General features: G+C 46.6%; 1 protein-coding gene across 2 annotated transcripts in view; it reads left to right on the top strand.

Annotated features, from left to right (window-relative positions):
* EEFSEC (eukaryotic elongation factor, selenocysteine-tRNA specific) overlaps positions 1-22,003 on the top strand; it is a 124,786-nt gene extending 102,783 nt beyond the window's left edge. For both annotated transcript variants that reach the window (XM_073575051.1, XM_073575052.1), the window contains one exon: positions 20,832-22,003. In XM_073575051.1, coding sequence (XP_073431152.1) covers positions 20,832-21,016 — 185 coding nt within the window. In that variant the 3' untranslated portion in view covers positions 21,017-22,003. The remainder of the gene's footprint in view (positions 1-20,831) is intronic.
* Positions 22,004-22,747: the final 744 nt, after the last annotated feature.

Genomic DNA, 22,747 nt, shown 5'->3' on the forward strand with positions numbered 1-22,747 from the left:
TTCCTCTATATTATTAGACTTGTAGCAAACTCCATTTAGCAGCTTTCCATTATGGCCATCCCCATGTACATTTACCCATACTGACTCTACATTGTCGCAGCTCCCCCCAATGTCGTCATTGATCACAGGTCTTAAGTTGGATTTAATGATATTACACACCCCTCCACCTTTTTTGTTTTGTCACCCAGTCATGGCTTTCATTCAGCCAGGTTTCCATAATGCCCACCACATTGTATTCTGTGGCCAACATAAGGGTCTCCAATTTATTAATTTTGTTTGCTAGACTTCTTGCATTTGCAAGCAGACATTTAACACTATTTGCACATTTATTACTTCTCCTCACCTGCCCACTTTCCTTGCATGTCCCAGCACCCCCTATTATTTCCTCATTGACCCCTACTGTCTCACTTTCTCAATCTACTCTTTCTCCTTACCCTCCTTCCCCAAGATCCAGTATAAAAGTGCCTCCATCCATCTGATCATTTTTTCCCCAAGCACAGCTGCACCTTCCTTATTGATGGTAGCCCATCCCTACCGTAGAGCCTGCAGCCGACAGAGAAGTTGCTCCAGTTCTCCATGAACCCAAACCTTTCCTTCGTGTGCCAATTTCTGCACCACTTATTAATCTCCCTAAGCTTCTGCTGTATTTCGAGTGACGCTCATGGCACAGGCAGTATTTCTGAAAATGCCGCCTTTGGAGGTCCTGGCCTTCAGCCCCCTAGTTCCCCGTAAACGTTTTTAAGGACTTTCCACCTCCTATCTTTGTAATTGGTACCGATGTGTACAATAACCACTGATTTTTCCCAGCCCAACTTAGCAATATGTCTATCCGACCTCGAGCACCCGGCAGACAATACATTGTTCAGCATTCGCAGTCTTGGCGGCAGATGACCCTGTCAGTCCACCTATTTACATAGTCCTCTAACCCCAAGATCTGTCTGGACTTTGCTGCACTCCCATCGCCCTCCTTCCTACAGCAGGTCAATTTCCTAGGGATCCCAGACCTGGGCCCGCTGTGAGGATCCCAGTCCTGGGCCCGCTGTGGGGATCCCAGACCTGGGCCCGCTGTGAGGATCCCAGTCCTGGGCCCGCTGTGGGGATCCCAGTCCTGGGCCCGCTGTGGGGATCCCAGTCCTGGGCCCGCTGTGGGGATCCCAGTCCTGGGCCCGCTGTGGGGATCCGAGTCCTGGGCCCGCTGTGGGGATCCGAGTCCTGGGCCCGCTGTGGGGATCCGAGTCCTGGGCCCGCTGTGGGGATCCGAGTCCTGGGCCCGCTGTGGGGATCCGAGTCCTGGGCCCGCTGTGGGGATCCGAGTCCTGGGCCCGCTGTGGGGATCCGAGTCCTGGGCCCGCTGTGGGGATCCGAGTCCTGGGCCCGCTGTGGGGATCCCAGTCCTGGGCCCGCTGTGGGGATCCCAGTCCTGGGCCCGCTGTGGGGATCCCAGTCCTGGGCTTGCATTCCTAATATCAGTCAAACAGCCATATTTACTAGGTTGTGCCAAATAAGGACTGGGCTCCCTGGCACTTTCCCCCTACCTCTTCTTGCAACTGTCACCCAGCTATGTACTTCAGGGTCCTGATCTTCCCCACCTCCACCCTCCTCCATATCACGAACTCCAGCCAGAGATGCTCAGTGAACTCTAAACTCCTCTCTCCAGGTTTTCAGTGCTCCTGCGTGTTGCAAACTGCCCATTTAGATCCATTATCTGGGCTTCCAAACATGTGACTTGCCGACATCGAACCCCATATATTGACCCTAAATCGGCTGTTAAAGGCATACAGACATCTCAGAAGACGCACCTGTTAGCATTGTCCATGGAGCACATACTAATGGCGATAAACCGTACAGATAAAAGCAGAAAAAACAATGGAAAACTAGTAAGAAAAATACGAAACTGAGCTCTTGTGCTAAGCTATAACTATGCATTTGTCTGCAGCCCCCACTCTGCTCAGCAGCCTTCACCTAGAGTTTCTGGAACTTGTAGTTCTACAACCAACAGGTGTGTTCAGGGAACATTTTTTATTCCTAACGTAACATAGTATTGCTCTTGTGTTACATGGAAAAGGGGATCTGTGGGCCCTCCCTGCGCCGGCGCCATGTAGAACCACAAATGACGGCTCAATAAATAACCTGACAACCACTCTTCAGAGACCAGCAATGTGCTCATCACAGCTGTCACCCCCCCCCCATCTTTTGCAAATGAAACTTAAATTGTTTTTTTGGCCGATTTATTAGGACATTTCTAATTTTTGTTTTTTATTTTCACCTTCTTCTTTATTTAATTTACTCCTCTCTTATGTCTGTGTTGCGCACGTTCGCCTGTTTTCTTTTATGGAAGAAGTTTGAGGATTCCAACTGACTTCAGTTGTCACCACACTTTGGGACTTACAAAACCCGCAAATAAGAAGTCTTCTACTTCTTCGACAGTGTAATATTAGTTGTCTATTTGGTATTTATATATATATATATATTACCACTTTGCCATGGATTTTATTTTATAGGCCGAAATCCACAGTAAAAAAAAAACGCAACTCCGATCAATCTCTGATTTTTTTATTTTTTTTTTACCCCGTAGTGGATGATATTTTTTTTTTTTTTCAATGATGCAGTAATTTTTTCCCCTCCAAATCTATGCAGAAAAATCGGCATTGTATCCGCCACACCCTTACAGAGGTCAGAACTTATCACCTAACTTGCGGAGAAGTGAAAACGGCTAAATGAGTGGGAATCCAACTGTTAGATTGAAGGTTGTCCAACCGCTAGGACCCTGACGGACCTCAAAAAGTGTTTTTTGGGGGGAATTAGCCACAAACACCTCTCATAATTCCCAGTAAACAGTAGGATCATCCTGTGGAACTCAGTTTTTGCATCTTCTTAAACTTCCATTTTTGTGTCATTTCTCCAATTAAGTCGCGAGCCGTTCAGGTGCGGGGTCACTCGTATTTTCCGAGCCGGCCTCACTCGGTAATCAGGACACAGCCGGCGCCGACTGTTAAATTGTCGCCTCATATTCTTTTGTTCAACCTTCATTATTTCTTGAGATTTTTTATTTTTTTTTTCTATGCGAGACATAAAGATGACATTTTTAATATGCAGAAATAAAATAAGTAACAAGGAGAATAATATTCTGGGTCAATAAGCTTTTTCTTGTAGTCACTTATCTGAGTTTTCTGCTCGGGGTATTTTAATTGAAGATTAAATACTGTTAAAGAGTTTGTACAAATTTAGGTGGAGTATATTTTATGTATTAAAATGGAAGTTAATAAAAGGGCCGGATTGTAGACGTTGTACTTTAATTTTTTCCTTTTGTTGGTATAACCAGGCATTTAAGTAGAAGTAACCTCTTCATTAAGGCTCAGCGGAGCTGGAATCTTCTGAGGCGAGCTTTTATATTAATGAAGATTCTTGCAGACGGCATTATGTAAAGTAAATGCTTTCTTACGAGTCCGAGCTAAATGACACTCGCAGGTTCTCCCCTCGTTTTCCTCTGGTCCCGTTAATTTAGCTTATTTTTTGCAGGTTGTTCTGCATAACTGCTACTTAATCTTCACCCAGTACGGTAATATTTATTCCAAGATGGACGAGTTCAATAGGACTATAGATTTCTATTTTTGTGTTTTTATTTAGTCTTTTTTTTTTTTTCTTTTTTCTTTTTGTAACGCATCTACCCAATAAATAAATACCGAAATACATATTAGGAAAGAAAAAAGTCTAGAAATGTATTCGATTTATTATTGGAGTGAAATGTAACTTTGCTGATTTTGCAAGTTTTTCCCCCTACAAAGAATGGAGAGATCTGTAACTTTTATATTGTAGGTCCACGTCACCTGAGAGACAGAATCTAACAATAAAAATAATTAATTTGCATATTATTGCATAAAATAAGTATTTGATACAATAGAAAACCAGAACTTAATATTTGGTGCAGAAACTTTTGTTTGCAGTTGCAGAGGTCAGACGTTCCCTGTGGTTCTTCACCAGGTTTGTACACACTGCAGCAGGGATATTGGCCCCCTCCTCCATACAGATCGTTCAGGTTTCGGGGCTGTCACTGGGCAACATTGAGTTTCATTTCCTTCCAAAAATGTTCTACTGGGGTTCAGGTGTGGAGACTGGCTAGGCCACTCCAAGACCTTGAGATGCTTCTTACGGAGCCGCTCCTTAGTTCTGTTCCGTGTGCTGGCGGAAGCAGGAGGACCTTGCGTGCCCTGCAGGATTTTAATCCATGACGACGTAATGTGTTACTTATTGTAATGTTTGAGACTGTGGTCCCAGCTCTCTTCAGGTCATTGACCAGGTCCTCCCGTGTAATTCTAGACTGATTCCAGGCCTTCCTTAGAATCGTCCTTATCATGCAAGGCGAGAACTAGCATGGAGTCCCAGACCAAGGAAGATTGACAGTCATTTTGTGTTTTTTCCATTTTCTAATAATTGTGCCAACAGTTGTTGCCTTTTCACCAAGCTGTTTGCCTATTGTCTTGTGGTGGCCCATCCCAGCCTTGTACAGGTCTACAATTTAGTCTCTGGTGTCCTTAGACAGCTCTTTGGTCTTGGCCATGGTGGAGAGGTTGGAGTGTGAGCGTGTGGACAGGTGTCTTTTATACAGGTAACGAGGTCAAACAGGTGCAATTAATACAGGTAATGAGTGCAGAATAGGAGGCTTCTTACAGAAAAACTAACAGGTCTGTCAGACAGAGTTCTTGCTGGTTGGTCGGTGATCAAATACTTATTTCATGAAAAAAATGCAAAATTATGTAACAATCATACAATGTGATTTTCTGTATTTTATTTTTAGATTCTGTCTCTCACAGGTGAAGTGTACCTACGATAAAACTTACAGACCTCTCCATTCTTTGTAGGGGGGAAAACTAGCAAAATCGGCAGCGTATGAAATACTTATTTTCCCTACGGTATATATGTAATATTTTTATTCACTATTATATTTTAATTTTGGAAGCGTGATGAAAAAAAAATGTATGTGTGTGATTTATATCCATATGCTTTTTTTTAATCTTTAACTATTTTTGCTAACATATGAAATATATATTATATATTTTTTATTATTTTTTTGCTACCATGAAATATCCATATGCATTTTTTCCGTTTATCCTTTTTTTTGCCAACATGCATTTGTTTTATTTACCTTTTTAATCAGTGGTGATTTAGGATAGGGGAATGTGACCCCTACTTTTCTGTGGGAAAAAAAAAAAATGACAATTGCTTTATTCCGTCTTCGGTCGTACGTCCGCCTTGTGGTTTTGCTAAAGAGGCTAATTTATTTTTTAACTTGTTTATATGTTTTTTTGGCTGGTTACATTATACCGGCCTAATTTAATTTCCTGACTTCCTAAGAAGCTCGGCCGCCGTTCCTTCCACCCTGCTGCAGCTATATGGTTTATATTTGTCCGCAAACAGGCCGAACCGATTATGTGCAACTCAATCACACTCCGGCTCTGCAGGGGGTTCATCAGATCTCATGGCGGGGGAACATCATATAATCCCATTTTACTTTGGGGGCGGGGGGGGGGGGGAAATCTGCAGTCTGCAAAATACTTAGAAAAATTGATCAATTGTGCAAATGTATTATCAAGTTTTGTAATACCGCTTACATTTAGATCTCCTTTTTTGTTTTAAAAATGATTGTCATTTAAATATAAAATACAAATAAGAGAAAAATCAATACACGCCCCATTCAGAGGTTTACCCAGTTCCCACTGGTCTGTGCTTGGAAGTGGCAGGATTTCTTGCTCAGCCTTTCACTTACAGTTGCAGCCGGTGATTGGTTGAATGGGCATTTCCTGTTACTCCCACTATGTAGACACCAGCAGGGATCGGGTAAACCTCAGGACAACAGCTGCATTAGATCTTTGAGGGTTTATATCCATTTTCTTATTTTATACCTTTTTAATACAAACACTTGAGTCTCGCTTCAAAATAAATAAAGCACCATGTTGGTACAAACTCATCACCTAGAACTACTCCACTCATCGTGGTAAAACCTCCTGGCATATCACATGACGGCTACAAGTCTTTTCCATCATCCTGTGCTTTGAGTAACCCAGAGTGAATTTTCTGAGCTGACCATTAATCATCACCCCCTCTTCTACATATTTTCCAGCCATGTAAAATATTCAGTAACTTCTTACCTTTCAAATGAAAAACACGCAGTGCCAAAATCTACAATGTTAACACCTTTTCTCCTCTGTGATTTACTTGACAGCTCGGTGATGGATATTGTTCCTGTACATAACATTTATACTTATGAACTTGGTGAAGCAGAGCTGAGCCCGATACCAAAGTATAGTGAAAGGATGCGGAGTTTACAAAAGTTTACTTTGTTTGACTTTATTTGTAACTTTTTATTTTTTTTAATTTCTGATCTTTGACCTCTGGAGAGTGGTGTTTTTCTGTGATACTGGCAGTGTTGGGTTGAGAAGAAGACTATGTGACGCAATTGAAATATGGAGCTCTCTATTGCAATTGTTCATTAAACCATACCTGAACTTTCACAGGACACCCACAGAAATACATAGGCTGCTGATGTAGTCCTTCACATGTTAAAACCAGCCTAATATGCTTGGGAAGTGTCAATTCTCCACATTCTGCCATCATTATAAGTGCTGGAACCCCCCCCCCCCCACTTACCAGCATGCGATGTCCAATTATCTGGGTGCCCTGAACTGACAGCACACCTCTACTAAGCTGGTATGCAATGTGACAGGAGAGCAGAAACAGAAAAATGCCCACCTCCACTTCCCCTTGAGGGGCATATGTTCACCCCCACTTCCTTTAGAGAGACATGGATCTACGCCCATCATCCCATCGAGTGAGATGTAAATCCGCCCTCTCTTGATGTGACATGGATCCGCCCCTGCTTCCGGTAGAGGGACATGGATCCGCTTCCCGTAGAGGGACACGGATCCGCCCCCCGCTTGCCGTAGACGGACACGGATCCCCCCTCGCTTCCCGTAAAGGGACACGGATCCGCTTCCCGTAGAGGGACACGGATCCGCTTCCCGTAAAGGGACACGGATCCGCTTCCCGTAGAGGGACACGGATCCGCTTCCCATAGAGGGACACGGATCTTCCCCCACTTCCTGTAAAGGGACACGGATCTTCCCCCTTCTTCCTGTAATAGGTCCTGGTGCTTTGCAGTTTTATAATCATAATAATTTTATTTCTATAGCTCCAAAATATTCCGCAGTGCTTTACATTTTAGAGGGGACTTGTACAGACGATAAAATACATTACAAAATAACAATAATCATATAAATCACCAGATACCGAGAGGAGTGAAGGCCCTGCTGCTCACAAGCTACAATCTATGAGGAAATGGGGGAGACACGAAAGACGAAAGGTGGATGGTAACAAATGCTTTCCTTGTTCGGACCAGCCATAATGTAAGAATTCGGGTGTTCATGTAATGCTGTATCAATCAGTTATCAGCCAGAATATGTAAGAGCACACACAGAGGGGTGTTAAATGCATAAAGGGTGTGAGAACATGATACAAGGATCCTGGTTTTCACGAAAACTTTGTATGAGGAAAACAGGGATAGTTAGATAAATATGTTGAGGCGATAGGCCAGTCTGAAGAAATGTGTTTTTAGGGCACGCTTAAAACTGTGGATATTGGGGATTAATAGAATTATCCTGGGTAGTGCATTCCAAAGAATTGGCGCAGCACGCAAGAAGTCTTGGAGACGGGAGTGGGAGGTTCTGATTATTGAGGATGTTACTCTTAGGTCATTAGCAGAACGGAGGGCACTGGTAGGGTGGTAGACTGAAACTAGGGAGGAGATGTAGGGTGGTGCTGAGCCATGGAGCGCTTTGTGGGTGAGAGATATAAGTTTATATTGAATACTGGAGTGGATGGGTAACCATTGCAATGAGTGGGACAGGGTGGAGGCATCAGTGTAACAGTTGGTGAGGAATATGATCCTGACTGCTGCATTCAGGACAAATTGGAGAGGGGAAAGTTTAGTAGAGAGTTACAATAGTCCAGACAAGAATGATTAAGAGCTACAGTAAGAGTTTTTGCAGAGTCGAAAGCAAGAAAACTTTGAATTCTAAAAATGTTTTTGAGGTGTGGATGTGGGAGGTGAATGAAAGCTCTGAATCAAGTATGACCTCAAGACAGCGGACTTTTTGCTGAGAAGTAATAGTAGAACCACAGACAGAAATGGCAATGTCAGGCATAGGTAGGAGAGTGGAAGAGGAAACACAAGGAATTCCGTTTTTGACAGGTTCAGTTTCAGATAGAGGGAGGACGTGATGTTGGAGACAGCGGTAAGACAATCACTCGTGTCTTGTGATGATGCAGTTTTATCACATCATCAAACAAGATCAAGTTGTCTGAAAGTACAGTGACCGCCCGCAGCAAAGGCATTGTGTGTATTTACATGAACGCTGCAGGCAATCACCAGTGGCCTCGTGTAATAACTGTAGGCTTCACCATCAGGGCCAGTGATTGCTGCAGAAAAGTTAAAAAAAAAAAATGACTGGCGTGCACCTGGAAAGTGGCAGCGCTTGAGCATCATGCGGCTTTTAACAGGTAAATGGTATTTTTGCTGTTGGGACAGATTTTTTTTTTTTTTTAAATCACTGAGAATCCTGATGACAAATTACGGTATGTAGAGAATTTTTTTTACCATTGGGTTGACTATGTCAGTGATTGCTTCTATGGCTCATTTATTGAAGGTGCTTTCTCCATATGACCACACTTTTCTATATCTACTTTTTCTGAATTTGATAGAAGAACTCACCACTGAGGACCCTTATAAATTTTAGATGGGGAGGTCTGGTAGCAAAGAGCGGACCTGATAGTTTTCACTACTACTGCTAGATATGGTGACCTGTTATAGGGTCTGCATCCCCTAAAGGTAAGCGCTCACGGTGGTCCTGAACTCCGTGCCCAAAAATCATAAGCGACATCAGTCCCTTTGGACTCCAGAAATTTGGAAGATCAGATCCTGTCCCCGACTCCCCTGTAACAATTCTCACCCCAACTGCAAAGAGTAAAACCAACATTTCATGACTTTGCCAAAACCAAACCTCTCCATGTGGCCGAAGCCTTCATCCATCGTGTGCAGCCTTTACGAGCCCGACCAATGTATTTTACTCTGCATTTTTTTTTTTTTTTATTTCCATGTACATCAATCATTTTTTGGCACATGAATTAAATGAAAAGTCTCATTTCTGTGAGACATAAGTAACATTTTTCTGAATGTCCCCAAGCCGGGCGGAGAATGTGTCATGTTACCCTCTTTGCAAATTCACGCCGTGAGAGGACTCGATCCGGTGCGTCTGCGGGGCTTCCGTTTAAGATTACAAAAATATTCAAGAAGTAAAGTAGCAGTTGCATAGCAAGGACCTCTGTGCTCCGAGGCGGTGTCCGGTGTCTGTGATCATAAGCGGCCTCGAGAGGAGGCCATTCATTGCTTTACTTTAAGCCTCCATCGGAAGCCAAGAGATGCGGAATAAGAGGGGACGGCGGGGAGCCAACGGGCAAAATGAAAGCTGGGAAAACAGCATTTAACTACATGTCCTGCTTCCTCCGGCTGCCAACATTTCCAGAAACGGACGGTATAAATGACGCCTCCTCGCCCTCCCTCTTTTTTTTTTTCTTTTGTTTTTGGATATAAACTGGTAGTTTTTTTAGGCACGTCAGTGTAGGAAGTAACATGGAGCGTCGGGAGACAAAGAGAGGTCCATGGCTTGTGTTTACATTGGTTTCCACGCACGGGGGCTGTTCAGGGAATGAAAACATCAGACTGAGACTCGGGCTCCGCAGGTCATCTGGATCCCAACCAGCGTTGGCTCCTGACCGTGTAGTTGTTAACCCCTGCAGTGCTTCTTCCAGCAGTGAACGGGTTAACGGCAGCGGTTCCAAGGCAACGGAATGCTGACAAGTCTGTTTTCGTGACAGCGTTTACTGATATGTGATGGGAAGTATTGGAGGAAATGCCGGTTGTAGGATCTAGAAGGCAGGTTGGCCGCCACCGACTCACTATCGGGATTGGATGCATTCACGCTCTCTGATGACTTTAGCCCATATCACTTGTATTATTTTGGCTGAATATAGATATTTCTCCAGGAAGCAGGAGGAATCCTTGACATTAAATTTTTGGTTTAGGTAGACCTTTAGGATTTTACAAAGCGGCACAATGTACATTGCATTTATAGACTGAACTATAGGAAGGGTTTGGAGGATTTATCCATCTTCAATTATCTGTTATGTAGCCTTCATTGATTCGCTGATCTGAGAGGGATTAGATTGCAGCTGCCAGTTGGTTTATAGAGATACGCACAGAGATATGCTGCTAATTAGCTTTCCACAAAGCTGGATGCACAGTCACACTGCTCAGTATAATGCCTTCCATACTGCTGCTTCTGTGCTACATAGAAAGATAAGAGCAGGAATCCTTATGTCTGTGTGCAGTGCATGGGAGATATAATTGCAGGTAGTCTTCACCCACTAGCTCAGAGACAGCTGAAAAAAAAAATGGCGTTGTGTACACACAACTGGTACAATGTGAGAAGTATGGGTTCTGGAACTATAATGGTAAGAAATTTGAGAATTAATGGCTAACTATCTATTAGATTGGAGGGTTTACAATTGAAACCCCCAGTTCCAACCTTTTAGACTCCTACTGATTGCCATGGGTGCCTGGTTTTCCCATGCATGCTTCTGCTCTGTGTGAGTGATGGAGATGGCAGAGCACTGCACTCCTACCTTCATCCGTCCCATTGATTTTGAATGGAATGACGTTTGTGTCAACCACTTAACTCAACGAGGGGACACAACCCTCCATTCTGGCAATTTCTGGGGGTCTCTACGACTTAGACTACCATCAATCTAGCACTTACATTAAATAGACCCCCACTCATTTACCATTTATTACCAATCTGCCGACATGAGACCCCTACTGCTTACCAGAATGGGGTTGGTGGTCTCACATTGGTGCTGATTCAGCCTCTTTTGGACTGGCGGATACCTGAACAGCTTATGGATGGAATCACTTTATACGCGCCACCAGTCGGGCGGGCACATAGCGTCTTCCGACACTCAGACTCCCAACAAATTTAGCTTTTGTAACCTGTTACCAGTGTGTTATTACAGAAATACCCCCCTGTAGGACCCAATCCACACACGTAGGGGTACAATAAACTCCAGGCGGCATAGGTGACCTCTGCCCCTATATTTCACCCTATTCTTCCTGCAGCCCCGTTTTTTTTCTGAATCCCGTCCTGCACCGCGTGTGGCGATAACATCTCAGGCGATTAAACATTTCTATAAGTACGACATAAAGTTGAGCGCGCGTATCTTTGCATTTTCTTTTGCGCAAATCCTTTCTCCTCTCGCAGCCCATTTGTTTTCCACCAATTCGTTTCCCACCGTTTAAGGAGCTTAGCGAAGGTTAAACAAGGTATTAAGCAACATTAAGACATCAGAACGCGCCGCATTCTCCTCTCTTTGTGCCGCAGTAGACGCGAGCATGTTGCATCAAAGACAATCAAAGGCTCGTTTGAGAATATTAAGTATCTGTGCAGCTGTGCCGTGAAGAACCTGGGTCCTCGTAAGGAGATGCCTGGTTTTCTTCGTCCTAATTCGCTTTGTTGTGATGACAACGGAGAACAAACCTGATTTCAAGAAATGAAAAATGTAATCTCCTTATCATTGGAAAGCAAGCTGCACATTTGTTTACGCACAATGCATGCCGCATGAAAGTTTCCATAAAGCGGCTCTCCATCCTCCCCCGCGCCGCCTTATTAGCACTTGTCTTCCATTCTCCTCGTGATTGGGATGCGCTTCCAGGCCAGCGTGACACGGGAGCAAACAATGCAGGAACCGGGGGTCAGTCTCAAGTAGCGGGGGAAATGAAGAGCCGCTGGCACCCTCCTTGCACCCACTTCAGACGGAGAATAACAGCCAGACATTGCGGGACCGTCCTGTGGCATGATCCCCTCTCCGCATCGGCATGTCATCCTGCCCGCCTGGCAAGACAATGGTTGACTGCTTACATGCACTTCCCATCAATAAGAGCGTGCATGGCTCAGGGCAGCCTGGTTATATAAAGCTGTACAAGTGGGAACCGGCCAGAGATATTTGGCTCTTTCCATCTCCGCATTACATAAGGGTGGGATATCCTGTACAAGGGTCTTCTTCGCTGTGTCCTAATCAAATGGGCATCCCCGTCCCAGCGATACAATTCAGTAGGATATCCCATCGGGTATTGATTGCTGACGTCCAAGCACTACTAATCCCAGAATGCAGCTTCATCAGTGCTGCAGGTGGTCAGGACCAGGTTGTTACGGGGTGGGCATAGGGACCCTCCGTCGGATTGTTTGCAGGCTCCTGTCGCACCAGTGGGACATCAAATATTTTGCTCATTTATTACATTTTTTTTTTTTACTAAACTGTCAGATTACAGCGAAGTCTTAGAAATTATAGACAAAAATGCAATTCTGCGTGTCACAAAAGCGATGGCCGCTCAGCATCAGAGTCACACTCCGCAGACTGACACCGGTACATTCTGTCCATGCCGGCTGGGTCCAGTCCCGCTTGTCTTATCCGGGTCGTGCTCTTCAGTTTTCGGGATCTGATCTCATTTTGGGTTATTGGAAAAAAAAAAAAAGTTATTGTGAATTCCGCCAGAAACCTTTCTTCTTCTCTCGTTGTTCTCCGGCCTCTCGTTTGTTTTTCTCGCCTGTTCTTCTTCCTCTTTTTCTCGGGTTGGGACATCGCTCAAGAGCCTTTTTCCTGCGCAGACGGCACTTTGTATGGAACGACTTAATTGGCGCGGGTCAAGTGAAATGCTTTCCACCTGTTCCCCGTCCCGCTCACATTTTGGGGGCCGCAGGATCGTTATGTCGGGGGCCGAGCAGATTTCAGACAGGAAAAACACTTAAAAATGACGAGTCCTCCTCCTGTTATAGTAATGGGGACTCCGGGGGTCTTATGCCCACGTAATAGCATGGTGAAAGGTACGAGGAGAGAAAGAGCCGGGAATTCAGCTGCTGCTCCCAGTGCCTGTGTGATCGGAGGCAGTAACCAATCATGAATCCATGTGTGAGCCAACTGGAGACCATCAGTGAGCGCTGTATTACTAAGTCCAGGAATTTATTGGATTTCTAGTAGAGACTCTGCAGTAATATGATGTGCACAATCATCTATGTGCACTATGTGTACTTCTCTGTACCTGTACAACATGTACAGGACTGCGCCCTACCTGTGCGACGTGTACCAGACTGCCCCCTACCTGTACGACGTGTACCGGACTGACCCCTACCTGTGCGACGTGTACCGGACTGCGCCCTACCTGTGCGACGTGTACCGTACTGCTCCCTACCTGTGCAACGTGTACCGGACTGCGCCCTACCTGTGCGACGTGTACCGTACTGCTCCCTACCTGTGCAACGTGTACTGGACAGCGCCCTACCTGTGCGACGTGTACCGGACTGCACCCTACCTGTGCGACGTGTACCGGACTGCGCCCTACCTGTGCGACGTGTACCGGACTGCGCCCTACCTGTGCGACGTGTACCGGACTGCGCCCTACCTGTGCGACGTGTACCGGACTGCGCCCTACCTGTGCGACGTGTACCGGACTGCGCCCTACCTGTGCGACGTGTACCGGACTGCACCCTACCTGTGCGACGTGTACCGGACTGCGCCCTACCTGTGCGACGTGTACCGGACTGCGCCCTACCTGTGCGACGTGTACCGGACTGCGCCCTACCTGTGCGACGTGTACCGGACTGCGCCCTACCTGTGCGACGTGTACCGGACTGCGCCCTACCTGTGCGACGTGTACCGGACTGCGCCCTACCTGTGCGACGTGTACCGGACTGCGCCCTACCTGTGCGACGTGTACCGGACTGCGCCCTACCTGTGCGACGTGTACCGGACTGCGCCCTACCTGTGCGACGTGTACCGGACTGCGCCCTACCTGTGCGACGTGTACCGGACTGCGCCCTACCTGTGCGACGTGTACCGGACTGCGCCCTACCTGTGCGACGTGTACCGGACTGCGCCCTACCTGTGCGACGTGTACCGGACTGCGCCCTACCTGTGCGACGTGTACCGGACTGCCCCCTACCTGTGCGACGTGTACCGGACTGCCCCCTACCTGTACGACGTGTACCGGACTCCGATCTGCTGGAGAACAGGTGTATGTTCTGTATGGGACTCTGGCCTTAATAGAGTCAGTAATTGTCTCCAGCGTTTTGCTCGTTGTTATATGAGGATTTGTTTTGTGTTAGTTCTTTTCTCCTATTTTGCATCTGCTGACGACCGTTTGGCCTATGGAGTTTACTTGGCCTTTTGGTCGGGAGAGAAAACTATGGGAACACAGGAAAGGAAAGTCTATTGCATTTTATTATGATCTTCTCACTACTAAATATGTCCTGAAACAAGGAAAAGCAACATGACTTTAAATGGTGTGTAATGTATACCCAGCGGGACCCCATTACTGCGCAAATTATCCGAAACCCCTTTAGAAAGCGCTCCGTTCCCAGTGTAGGACAGAGGTTGGCCCCGCGCTGGTGAACAGGCTGGTGTTTTCTAGTCTGGCATCTGACATGAAAGTGACGCCGGCAATTGGAAGCAATTTGCAGAACCGTTTGATGATTCTATTAATTATGGCACCAACAAACAGCGCTTGGGAAACAGTTTTGTTTTCTCACATTCTTCTGTGATTGCTAGCAGCGAGAGCCAAATCTGAAGACTCGTCTCTCTGGGACGCTCAGCACAGACCATTGTGTTTGTGTGTGAATAGTCCTCATCCTTCTCCAGGTTCAGCCAAGAGAATGGAGGACGTCTCCGCTCAGCAACAACCAAAGCACCTGCGGCACCGTCCCCACCGGCAAACTGGCAAGGGTTAACTCAGACTGACGTTTGCAACCGCGCTGCTCCCCAAAAGTCATTATATATCATGCAACCTCGGGTAACGGTGGCGCTGAGGTTGGAAGAAATCCTGGACAAAAATCGCCCGGAAAACTCGGATATTATTTTTTTCTCTTTTGTCGCTTGTTTTTATACATCAGCAATTATGAAAAATTTACCAGACCAGATATTCTGTGTTTTAAAGAATTACAATGTATCCATAAAAATAGATCGCTACACGGCGGCTCTGTATGAAATCCAATTTTTTTTTTTTTTGCACGCCTATAGACTTGAATGGGTGAGTCGCATCCGATTTATGGCGCGCTGTGATTTTTTTTTTTCACATGTAGATTTGGTCTGTGGAAAAAACTGGCTCATCTACATGACCCCATTGAATAGCATTGATCGGAGTGCTATTGGTTTTTCACAGACCGCACTTGGACCGAACATACAGTCGTGTGTATGTGGCCTTGATGGTTCTTTATCCGGAACTCTCGTCCTGCCAATAATCCGCCTTCCCGCCCGACCTGTTACAATGTCTGCCGCCTTGGTACTAAGTAATAGTATCCATCTATTACCCTTGTTACAATTAATCTAGTAAGGATTAGTTAATTTCAGAGGCAGCGACCTGGTGGTTGCCCCCTTGCAGAGGCAGCGATCTGGTGTTTTCCCCCTTGCAGAGGCAGCGATCTGGTGTTTGCCCCCTTGCAAGGGCAGCGACCTGGTGTTTGCCCCTTGCAGAGGCAGCGATCTGGTGTCTGCCCTCTTTTAGAGGCAGCGACCTGGTGTTTGCCCCCTTGCAGAGGCAGCGACCTGGTGTTTGCCCCCTTGCAGAGGCAGCGATCTGGTGTTTGCCCCCTTGCAGAGGCAGCGACCTGGTGTTTGCCCCCTTGCAAAGGCAGCGATCTGGTGTTTGCCCCCTTGCAGAGGCAGTGACCTGGTGTTTGCCCCCTTGCAGAGGCAGTGACCTGGTGTTTGCCCCCTTGCAGAGGCAGCGATCTGGAGTTTTCCTCCTTGCAGAGGCAGCGATCTGGTGTTTGCTCCCTTGCAGGGGCAGCGATCTGGTGTTTTCCTCCTTGCAGAGGCAGCGACCTGGTGTTTTCCTCCATGCAGAGGCAGCGATCTGGTAATTGCCCCATTTGCCGTCCACCGTATCCATGGGGTTCAGTTGGCTGTGGTTATACGCCGTAGTGGAGGGCCCACTCAGATCTTTGTTTGTCGTCCTTTTGCTAGATCATTGGGAGGAAAGTTTGGTCGATGTTCCTATCAACATTGGTTTGATGTAGAGTTTTTGTGCGTCCCGATGAGCATGTGAGTGATTCCCGCAGCAGGGCTTGAGCCGCGCTCTTCTCCTCGGTGTTTGTACACACAGCGATAGGTGGGATATTGCATTTCTTTCTTTGTGACACAAACTCCCTCTCTGCATTTAATCCGCTAACAAAATAAAGTAATTGTTCAACGGAAACAAACAAAAAAAAATCTATTAATTTTTTTTTTTCTGCCTGTGCGGCACAGCCAGGACTTAATTAACGGCAGAGATTTTTCCCTGTGTGTTCAGCCCGTGCATTCATTGTTCAGCGGAGATTAAACCGTAATGTAAGTTAAACAAGACTTCCATCTAAAAATCCCCGTCAGCTCCAGCTATTAAGTAGCCAATGTCGTCTTCAGTGACAGATCTATTTCCCTTCATTTCCTTGCTCTCAAGGAACGTCAGGCGCGTATCGTGTAACGCAAGAATTCCACGGAGAGAGATGGAAGTCAGATTGGGGAGCGTCTGGCTCTTGGGCACTGGCTTTTAGGAGCCCATAGACCTTCTGGCACCATGGAGAAAGGAGCATTCAGAGCCGTTTTGTCAGGCTGCGATGCCGTTCACCTGGGGAAGAGCCTGAGCTGTGGGATAATGTGCATTGATTGAATGGAACCACTTTGGAAATAACACGGGTCACTTTGTATCTGTGTGTCCACAAATAGAAGCTTATACCAGCCGAGTGCTGCAATAAAACGCTACACCTTTATGATTGCTGCCTTGCCGTTCTGCAGCTTGTGGGGTAACTACAACCCCGCAGCCAGGCGTGGATGACATATAGATGGCGTCTGTATCACAAGTGCATGTTGCATTCTTTCTGAGGATCATCAGCCTTTGTGAACGATCCCAATGACTTGCACCGGTCACTGTGCCGGCTCTATGCACCATTTTGAACCGGCTCTAAGTACCTGTCGCTGTGCCGGCTCTATGTGCCTGTCGCTGTGCCGGCTCTATGTGCCTGTCGCTGTGCCGGCTCTATGTGCCTGTCGCTGTGCCGGCTCTAGGTGCCTGTCGCTGTGCCGGCTCTAGGTGCCTGTCGCTGTGCCGGCTCTAGGTGCCTGTCGCTGTGCCGGCTCTAGGTACCTGTCGCTGTGCCGGCTCTAGGTACCTGTCGCTGTGCCAGCTCTATGCGCCGGTCGCTGTGCCAGCTCTGTGTACCAGTTTGAGCCAGCTCTATGTACCTGTTGCTGTGCCAGCTCTGTGCACCAGTTTGAGCCAGCTCTATGTACTTGTCGCTGTGCTCTATGTACCGGTTGCTCTGCCAGCTCTATGTGCCGGTTGTTGTGCCAGCTCTATGTACCTGTCGCTTTGCCAGCTCTATGCGCCGGTTGTTGTGCCAGCTCTGTGCACCAGTTTGAGCCGGCTCTATGTACTTGTCGCTGTGCCATCTCTATGTACCTGTCGTTCTGCCAGCTCTATGTGCCGGTCTCTGTGCACCAGTTTGAGCCGGCTCTATGTACCTGTCGCTGTGTCAGCTCTATGTGCCGGTCACTGTGCCATCTCTATACACCAGTTTGAGCCGGCTCTATGCGGCAGTCACTGTGCCAGCTCTATGCACCATTTTGAACCGGCTCTATGTACCTGTCGCTGTGCCAGCTCTATGTACCTGTCGCTTTGCCAGCTCTATGTACCTGTCGCCGTGCCAGCTCTGTGCACCAGTTTGAGCCGGCTCTATGTACCTGTCGCTTTGCCAGCTCTATGCGCCGGTCGTTGTGCCAGCTCTGTGTACCAGTTTGCGCCGGCTCTATGTACCTGTCGCTGTGCTGGCTCTATGTACCTGTCGCTGTGCCAGCTCTGTGCACCAGTTTGAGCCGGCTCTAGGTACCTGTCGCTGTGCCGGCTCTATGTACCTGTCACTGTTCCGGGTCTATGTACGTGTCACTGTGCCGGCTCTATGTACCTGTCGCTTTGCCAGCTCTACGCGCCGGTCGTTGTGCCAGCTCTGTGTACCAGTTTGCGCCGGCTCTATGTACCTGTCGCTGTGCCGGCTCTATGTACCTGTCGCTGTGCCAGCTCTGTGCACCAGTTTGAGCCGGCTCTAGGTACCTGTCGCTGTGCCGGCTCTATGTACCTGTCACTGTGCTGGCTCTATGTACCTGTCGCTGTGCTGGCTCTATGTACCTGTCGCTGTGCCGGCTCTAGGTACCTGTCGCTCTGCCGGCTCTATGTACCTGTCGCTGTGCCGGCTCTATGTACCTGTTGCTGTGCCGGCTCTATGTACCTGTCGCTGTGCCGGCTCTATGTATCTGTCGCTGTGCCGGCTCTAGGTACCTGTCGCTGTGCCGGCTCTATGTACCTGTCACTGTGCTGGCTCTATGTACCTGTCACTGTGCCGGCTCTATGTACCTGTCGCTGTGCTGGCTCTATGTACCTGTCGCTGTGCCGGCTCTATGTACCTGTCGCTGTGCCGGCTCTAGGTACCTGTCGCTGTGCCGGCTCTATGTACCTGTCACTGTGCCGGCTCTATGTACCTGTCACTGTGCCGGCTCTATGTACCTGTCACTGTGCCGGCTCTATGTACCTGTCGCTGTGCCGGCTCTATGTACCTGTCGCTGTGCCGGCTCTATGTACCTGTCACTGTGCCGGCTCTAGGTACCTGTCGCTGTGCCGGCTCTATGTACCTGTCACTGTGCCGGCTCTATGTACCTGTCACTGTGCCGGCTCTATGTACCTGTCACTGTGCTGGCTCTATGTACCTGTCACTGTGCCGGCTCTATGTACCTGTCGCTGTGCTGGCTCTATGTACCTGTCGCTGTGCCGGCTCTAGGTACCTGTCGCTCTGCCGGCTCTATGTACCTGTCGCTGTGCCGGCTCTATGTACCTGTCGCTGTGCCAGCTCTATGCACCAGTTTGAGCCGGCTCTATGTACCTGTCGCTGGGCCAGCTCTATGACCAGTTTGAGCCGGCTCTATGTACCTGTTGCTGTGCCGGCTCTGTGCACCAGTTTGAGCCGGCTCTATGTACGCGTCGCTGTGCCGGCTCTATGCTCCGGCGGTCGGTGCGCCAGCTCTTTGCTGTCCTTTTAACGTGCAGACATGGATGTAAAATACTCTCGTCTGAACGAGCTTTTAGTCCGTGAAGCTAATAGTATCTATAAAACAGATCCTTCATTTGTATTGTCAAAACTGACCCCATCGTCAGCAGAAGGTAATCCGACAATTCCTAAAATCTGAATCTGTCCATACAAATGCCAGACAAACCCTCACCAGAGTTTTGGGGTGAGCTAGATCGGGTTCTTGGATTCCATCATGGCGATCCTTTTCCTTCTGACAGCAGATTTCTCCCCCCCCATTAGAAAGCATGCACACTCGGACGAGCTGAGTGTGCATGTGTACAGGGATCCAGAGAATCGGCTGTACGAAGTGTACGCTCAGATTTAGCGATGTGACCACTGGGTTCTGCGCTCGTGGTTGTATAATAAGGGCCATGATGCATATTGGCTAAAAAAAAAAAAAAGTGTAAAAAAAAAAAAAAAAATGAAAATATAAACCTGAACATAATGTCTAGTTTTGGCGGTCATAAGATAAGATATAAAACTTAACAATTTATACAATCTGATTTTTTTTTTTTTTTATATAGTTTGGAAATGTAATAATAACATAATCCGAAGTGTGGGGCGGTCGTTACTATTTAGGCGGAATATAATGACCCTCTTCAAAACAGAAGAAATGGTTGTATTTTTATCAGCCCGGAGTATATTCTCTCCACATACCTTCTGAAATCGAAGTCTTCACTTTTTATCTTTCGAAGCCACAACATCGTTTTAGAGTTGAGTGGAAAACATGCCGGCTGCTTTAGGCAGGGAAGGGTTACTTGCGGTTTGGTACCAGCGAGGGCAGAGGACGGCTCTACCCTTACATGCCGTCACCAATACCCCCTTCACGTTTTCTGTAATTGAGCAAATCACCTGGGTTCGCAGACCTCCTGTCTCCAGCAAATCGCGAGCATCGGAATCCTTTGTCATGTTCTGGAATAGGAATGCCGATCAGGGTTTCACCATGGGGGCAGCGAGGCTGATTAAGTGGACGAGATAAGGTTATGTGACACCGGAGGGTTTCAGCTGACTGCCGCACCAGCTACACTTCTTCTTGGGTTCTGTCTTCTTCTAACGGAAAGAGAAGAGCTAGAGTCCAAGACGGGTTTTTTTTTTTCTTTTATTTTTGCTCCTTGACCCAACGGCCCTGCAATTCTAGACAGTTGCCGCGTCTTCTCATCTGTCTGTCGATAACACAAGCGTGAGGGCAAGAAAGTAGCAAAGAAGAAGTGAGATGAACGATAGAGCGAGGAATATGAGAATGCGGTACAAACGGCCTCCTCTAAAGAAAGTGACCATTAACCCCGATATGAGTCTGTACCGAAGTATCCGAAATAAAACATTGTTATACCAGCACCTAGTGACTGTAATGACTTATACAGGTTTCATTATTATTTAGGCTTCACCATAATTGTTTTTGATACTTTACTAAATGACATTGCTTATATTGTACCCATCCGTAAAAACAGCTTGTTACCTTCAGAGCTGCATTCACAATTCTCCAGTCATTGTATAATATAATCTGCCGTTTATGCGCTGGTATTTGAAAGGACTTGACACTTCTGTACATATCATTTATTCTATTTTTTTTTTCCCCATTTCCAGATGGTTTACAACCAGAAACAAAGCAAGTCCTTGGAGGTACCTCAAGAAAGAAGAGCAAAGCAAGCAAAGGAGACGCAGGACCAGCCAAGGAAGAAGAAAGTCGAGCAGACGGTCAACCTGTACTTATTGTTTTGGCTTTTAAAAGATACGTGTTTGACCCTCAGAAGAGGATGATTCAGTCTTGATTCCTGGATCGGAGGAATTTTTTAGTAATCGCCCGAGCGCTGTTGCTGCTTCTCGGTGGGCTGGACATGGTCTTCCATTATTATTATTTTTTTTTAATTAAATTGGCATCTGTGTTGTAAAATCCCTTTAATTTTTTAAATTATCAGGACCAAATATTTGCAGAATCAAAATGACTGATGATTAGGAAGTCATCGTAATTCTGAGTGTGAAAAAAAAAAAGTAATTAGGTAGAATAGAATAAGAAATGTGTAGGAAAAAATGACTCGGCTGTCCATGCAGATTTAACCTCCGCAACGTGGTAAAAAGTGGACAAAAATGTTTCCATAAAGGAAGAATGTCCGAATTGAAGGCTTTATTTAGACTCCCCACCCGATCTGTGTAAAGCTTGACCTGTGCCTGCAGCGCCGGTCCGAGCCAAAAGGACGGGAAGCACCTGGACTAACGCGTTTCCACAATAAACCATGCGGCACAAAACCGTAACATCTTCAGGTCTCAGTAGCGAGGAAGCCTAAAAACTAGGAAATCCCAAAATATAACCCAGACTGTGCCCGCAATTTACCACAATCCCCAGCTGGTTACATCTTTCTGGCAATTATGAATGTTTTGAAATTGTAAAAGGGTTAAAGAGGTTGTGTGTGATTTGTGGAGGAAAATAGGAAAAAGTGACCCGGTCCTGCAGCGGTGACGTCACGCCCCTCCTTTATTTGGTCATTGGTCACTGTTACTTGCATGGATGGTGAAGTCAGTGATGGATGGAGTGTGAACAAGGAGCGCAATGTCATCGTTGCACTTTTTTTTTTTTTTTATCCCTGACAACCCCTTTATAAATATCTCTATCATTTATTATTTTATACTTTTTTTTTTTTTTTTAATTTGCAGCCACAGTCAGGATAACTCCATCTTATTCCGTAGCGATTCCGAATGATGCGAGAAACACAACACGTTTATCACTTGTTGCCTAAATAAACAAATATTTGTTTATTGCACTTGTGTGGTTTTTTTTTTGTTGCAAATAATGAAATCTAAATTCCTTTCGGATGAAGTTTTACAAAGTTTGTTAGTTTCTGTATAACATTTCTGGGATGTGAGGAATGCACATATTGTACAGCCAACGGTCAGATTATGATGGTGGATTAATGCCCTCGCTTACCTAATTTTGTAGCTTCCTAATGGCCGTGTGCATTGGATGTTGTTATGACTTATTGTATCTTTTTATATCAGTGATACAATATTCCAGTTGTGTTGTTTTCTGCTGCGGTAACTTGATCCGTAGAGGTTTCGTGGCATTCGGGTCCTTTTGAAGCCTGGAAACCTCTTTCCTAGAACTGAAGTCACTACGATGTATGGAATCCACCCAGTAGTGGGGGGAAAAGCCTAAACAACCGGGGTCACAACTTCAGCCATGTACAAAACAAACACCTGCAGACTAAACACAAGACACATCGCAACATGAGGAGCCGTCTAGCCTGCACGCGACCTCTTTGAAGAGCCTGCATATGTTGTGCTGGGGTTATGTGACATTTTGTTGCCCTCCGTAGCGATGAGACCAGGGATCTGTCACTGTGAACAGAGGTGTCGCCAGCCTCATGTTCCCAGCTGGAAAACCGGTGCACCGTTAATCCAAAGTGTGAGCACCAGTCATAAATTGGGGAGCTACGAAACCGGGTATTGATTACCTTTTTCGGTTTACAAAAATTGACCAAATTAATGCATTTGTGCACAATTCTTAA

This window comes from Dendrobates tinctorius, unplaced genomic scaffold, assembly GCF_039654945.1.
Source record: "Dendrobates tinctorius isolate UK_male_01 unplaced genomic scaffold, ASM3965494v1 ptg000041l, whole genome shotgun sequence".
NCBI classification, from domain to species: domain Eukaryota; kingdom Metazoa; phylum Chordata; class Amphibia; order Anura; family Dendrobatidae; genus Dendrobates; species Dendrobates tinctorius.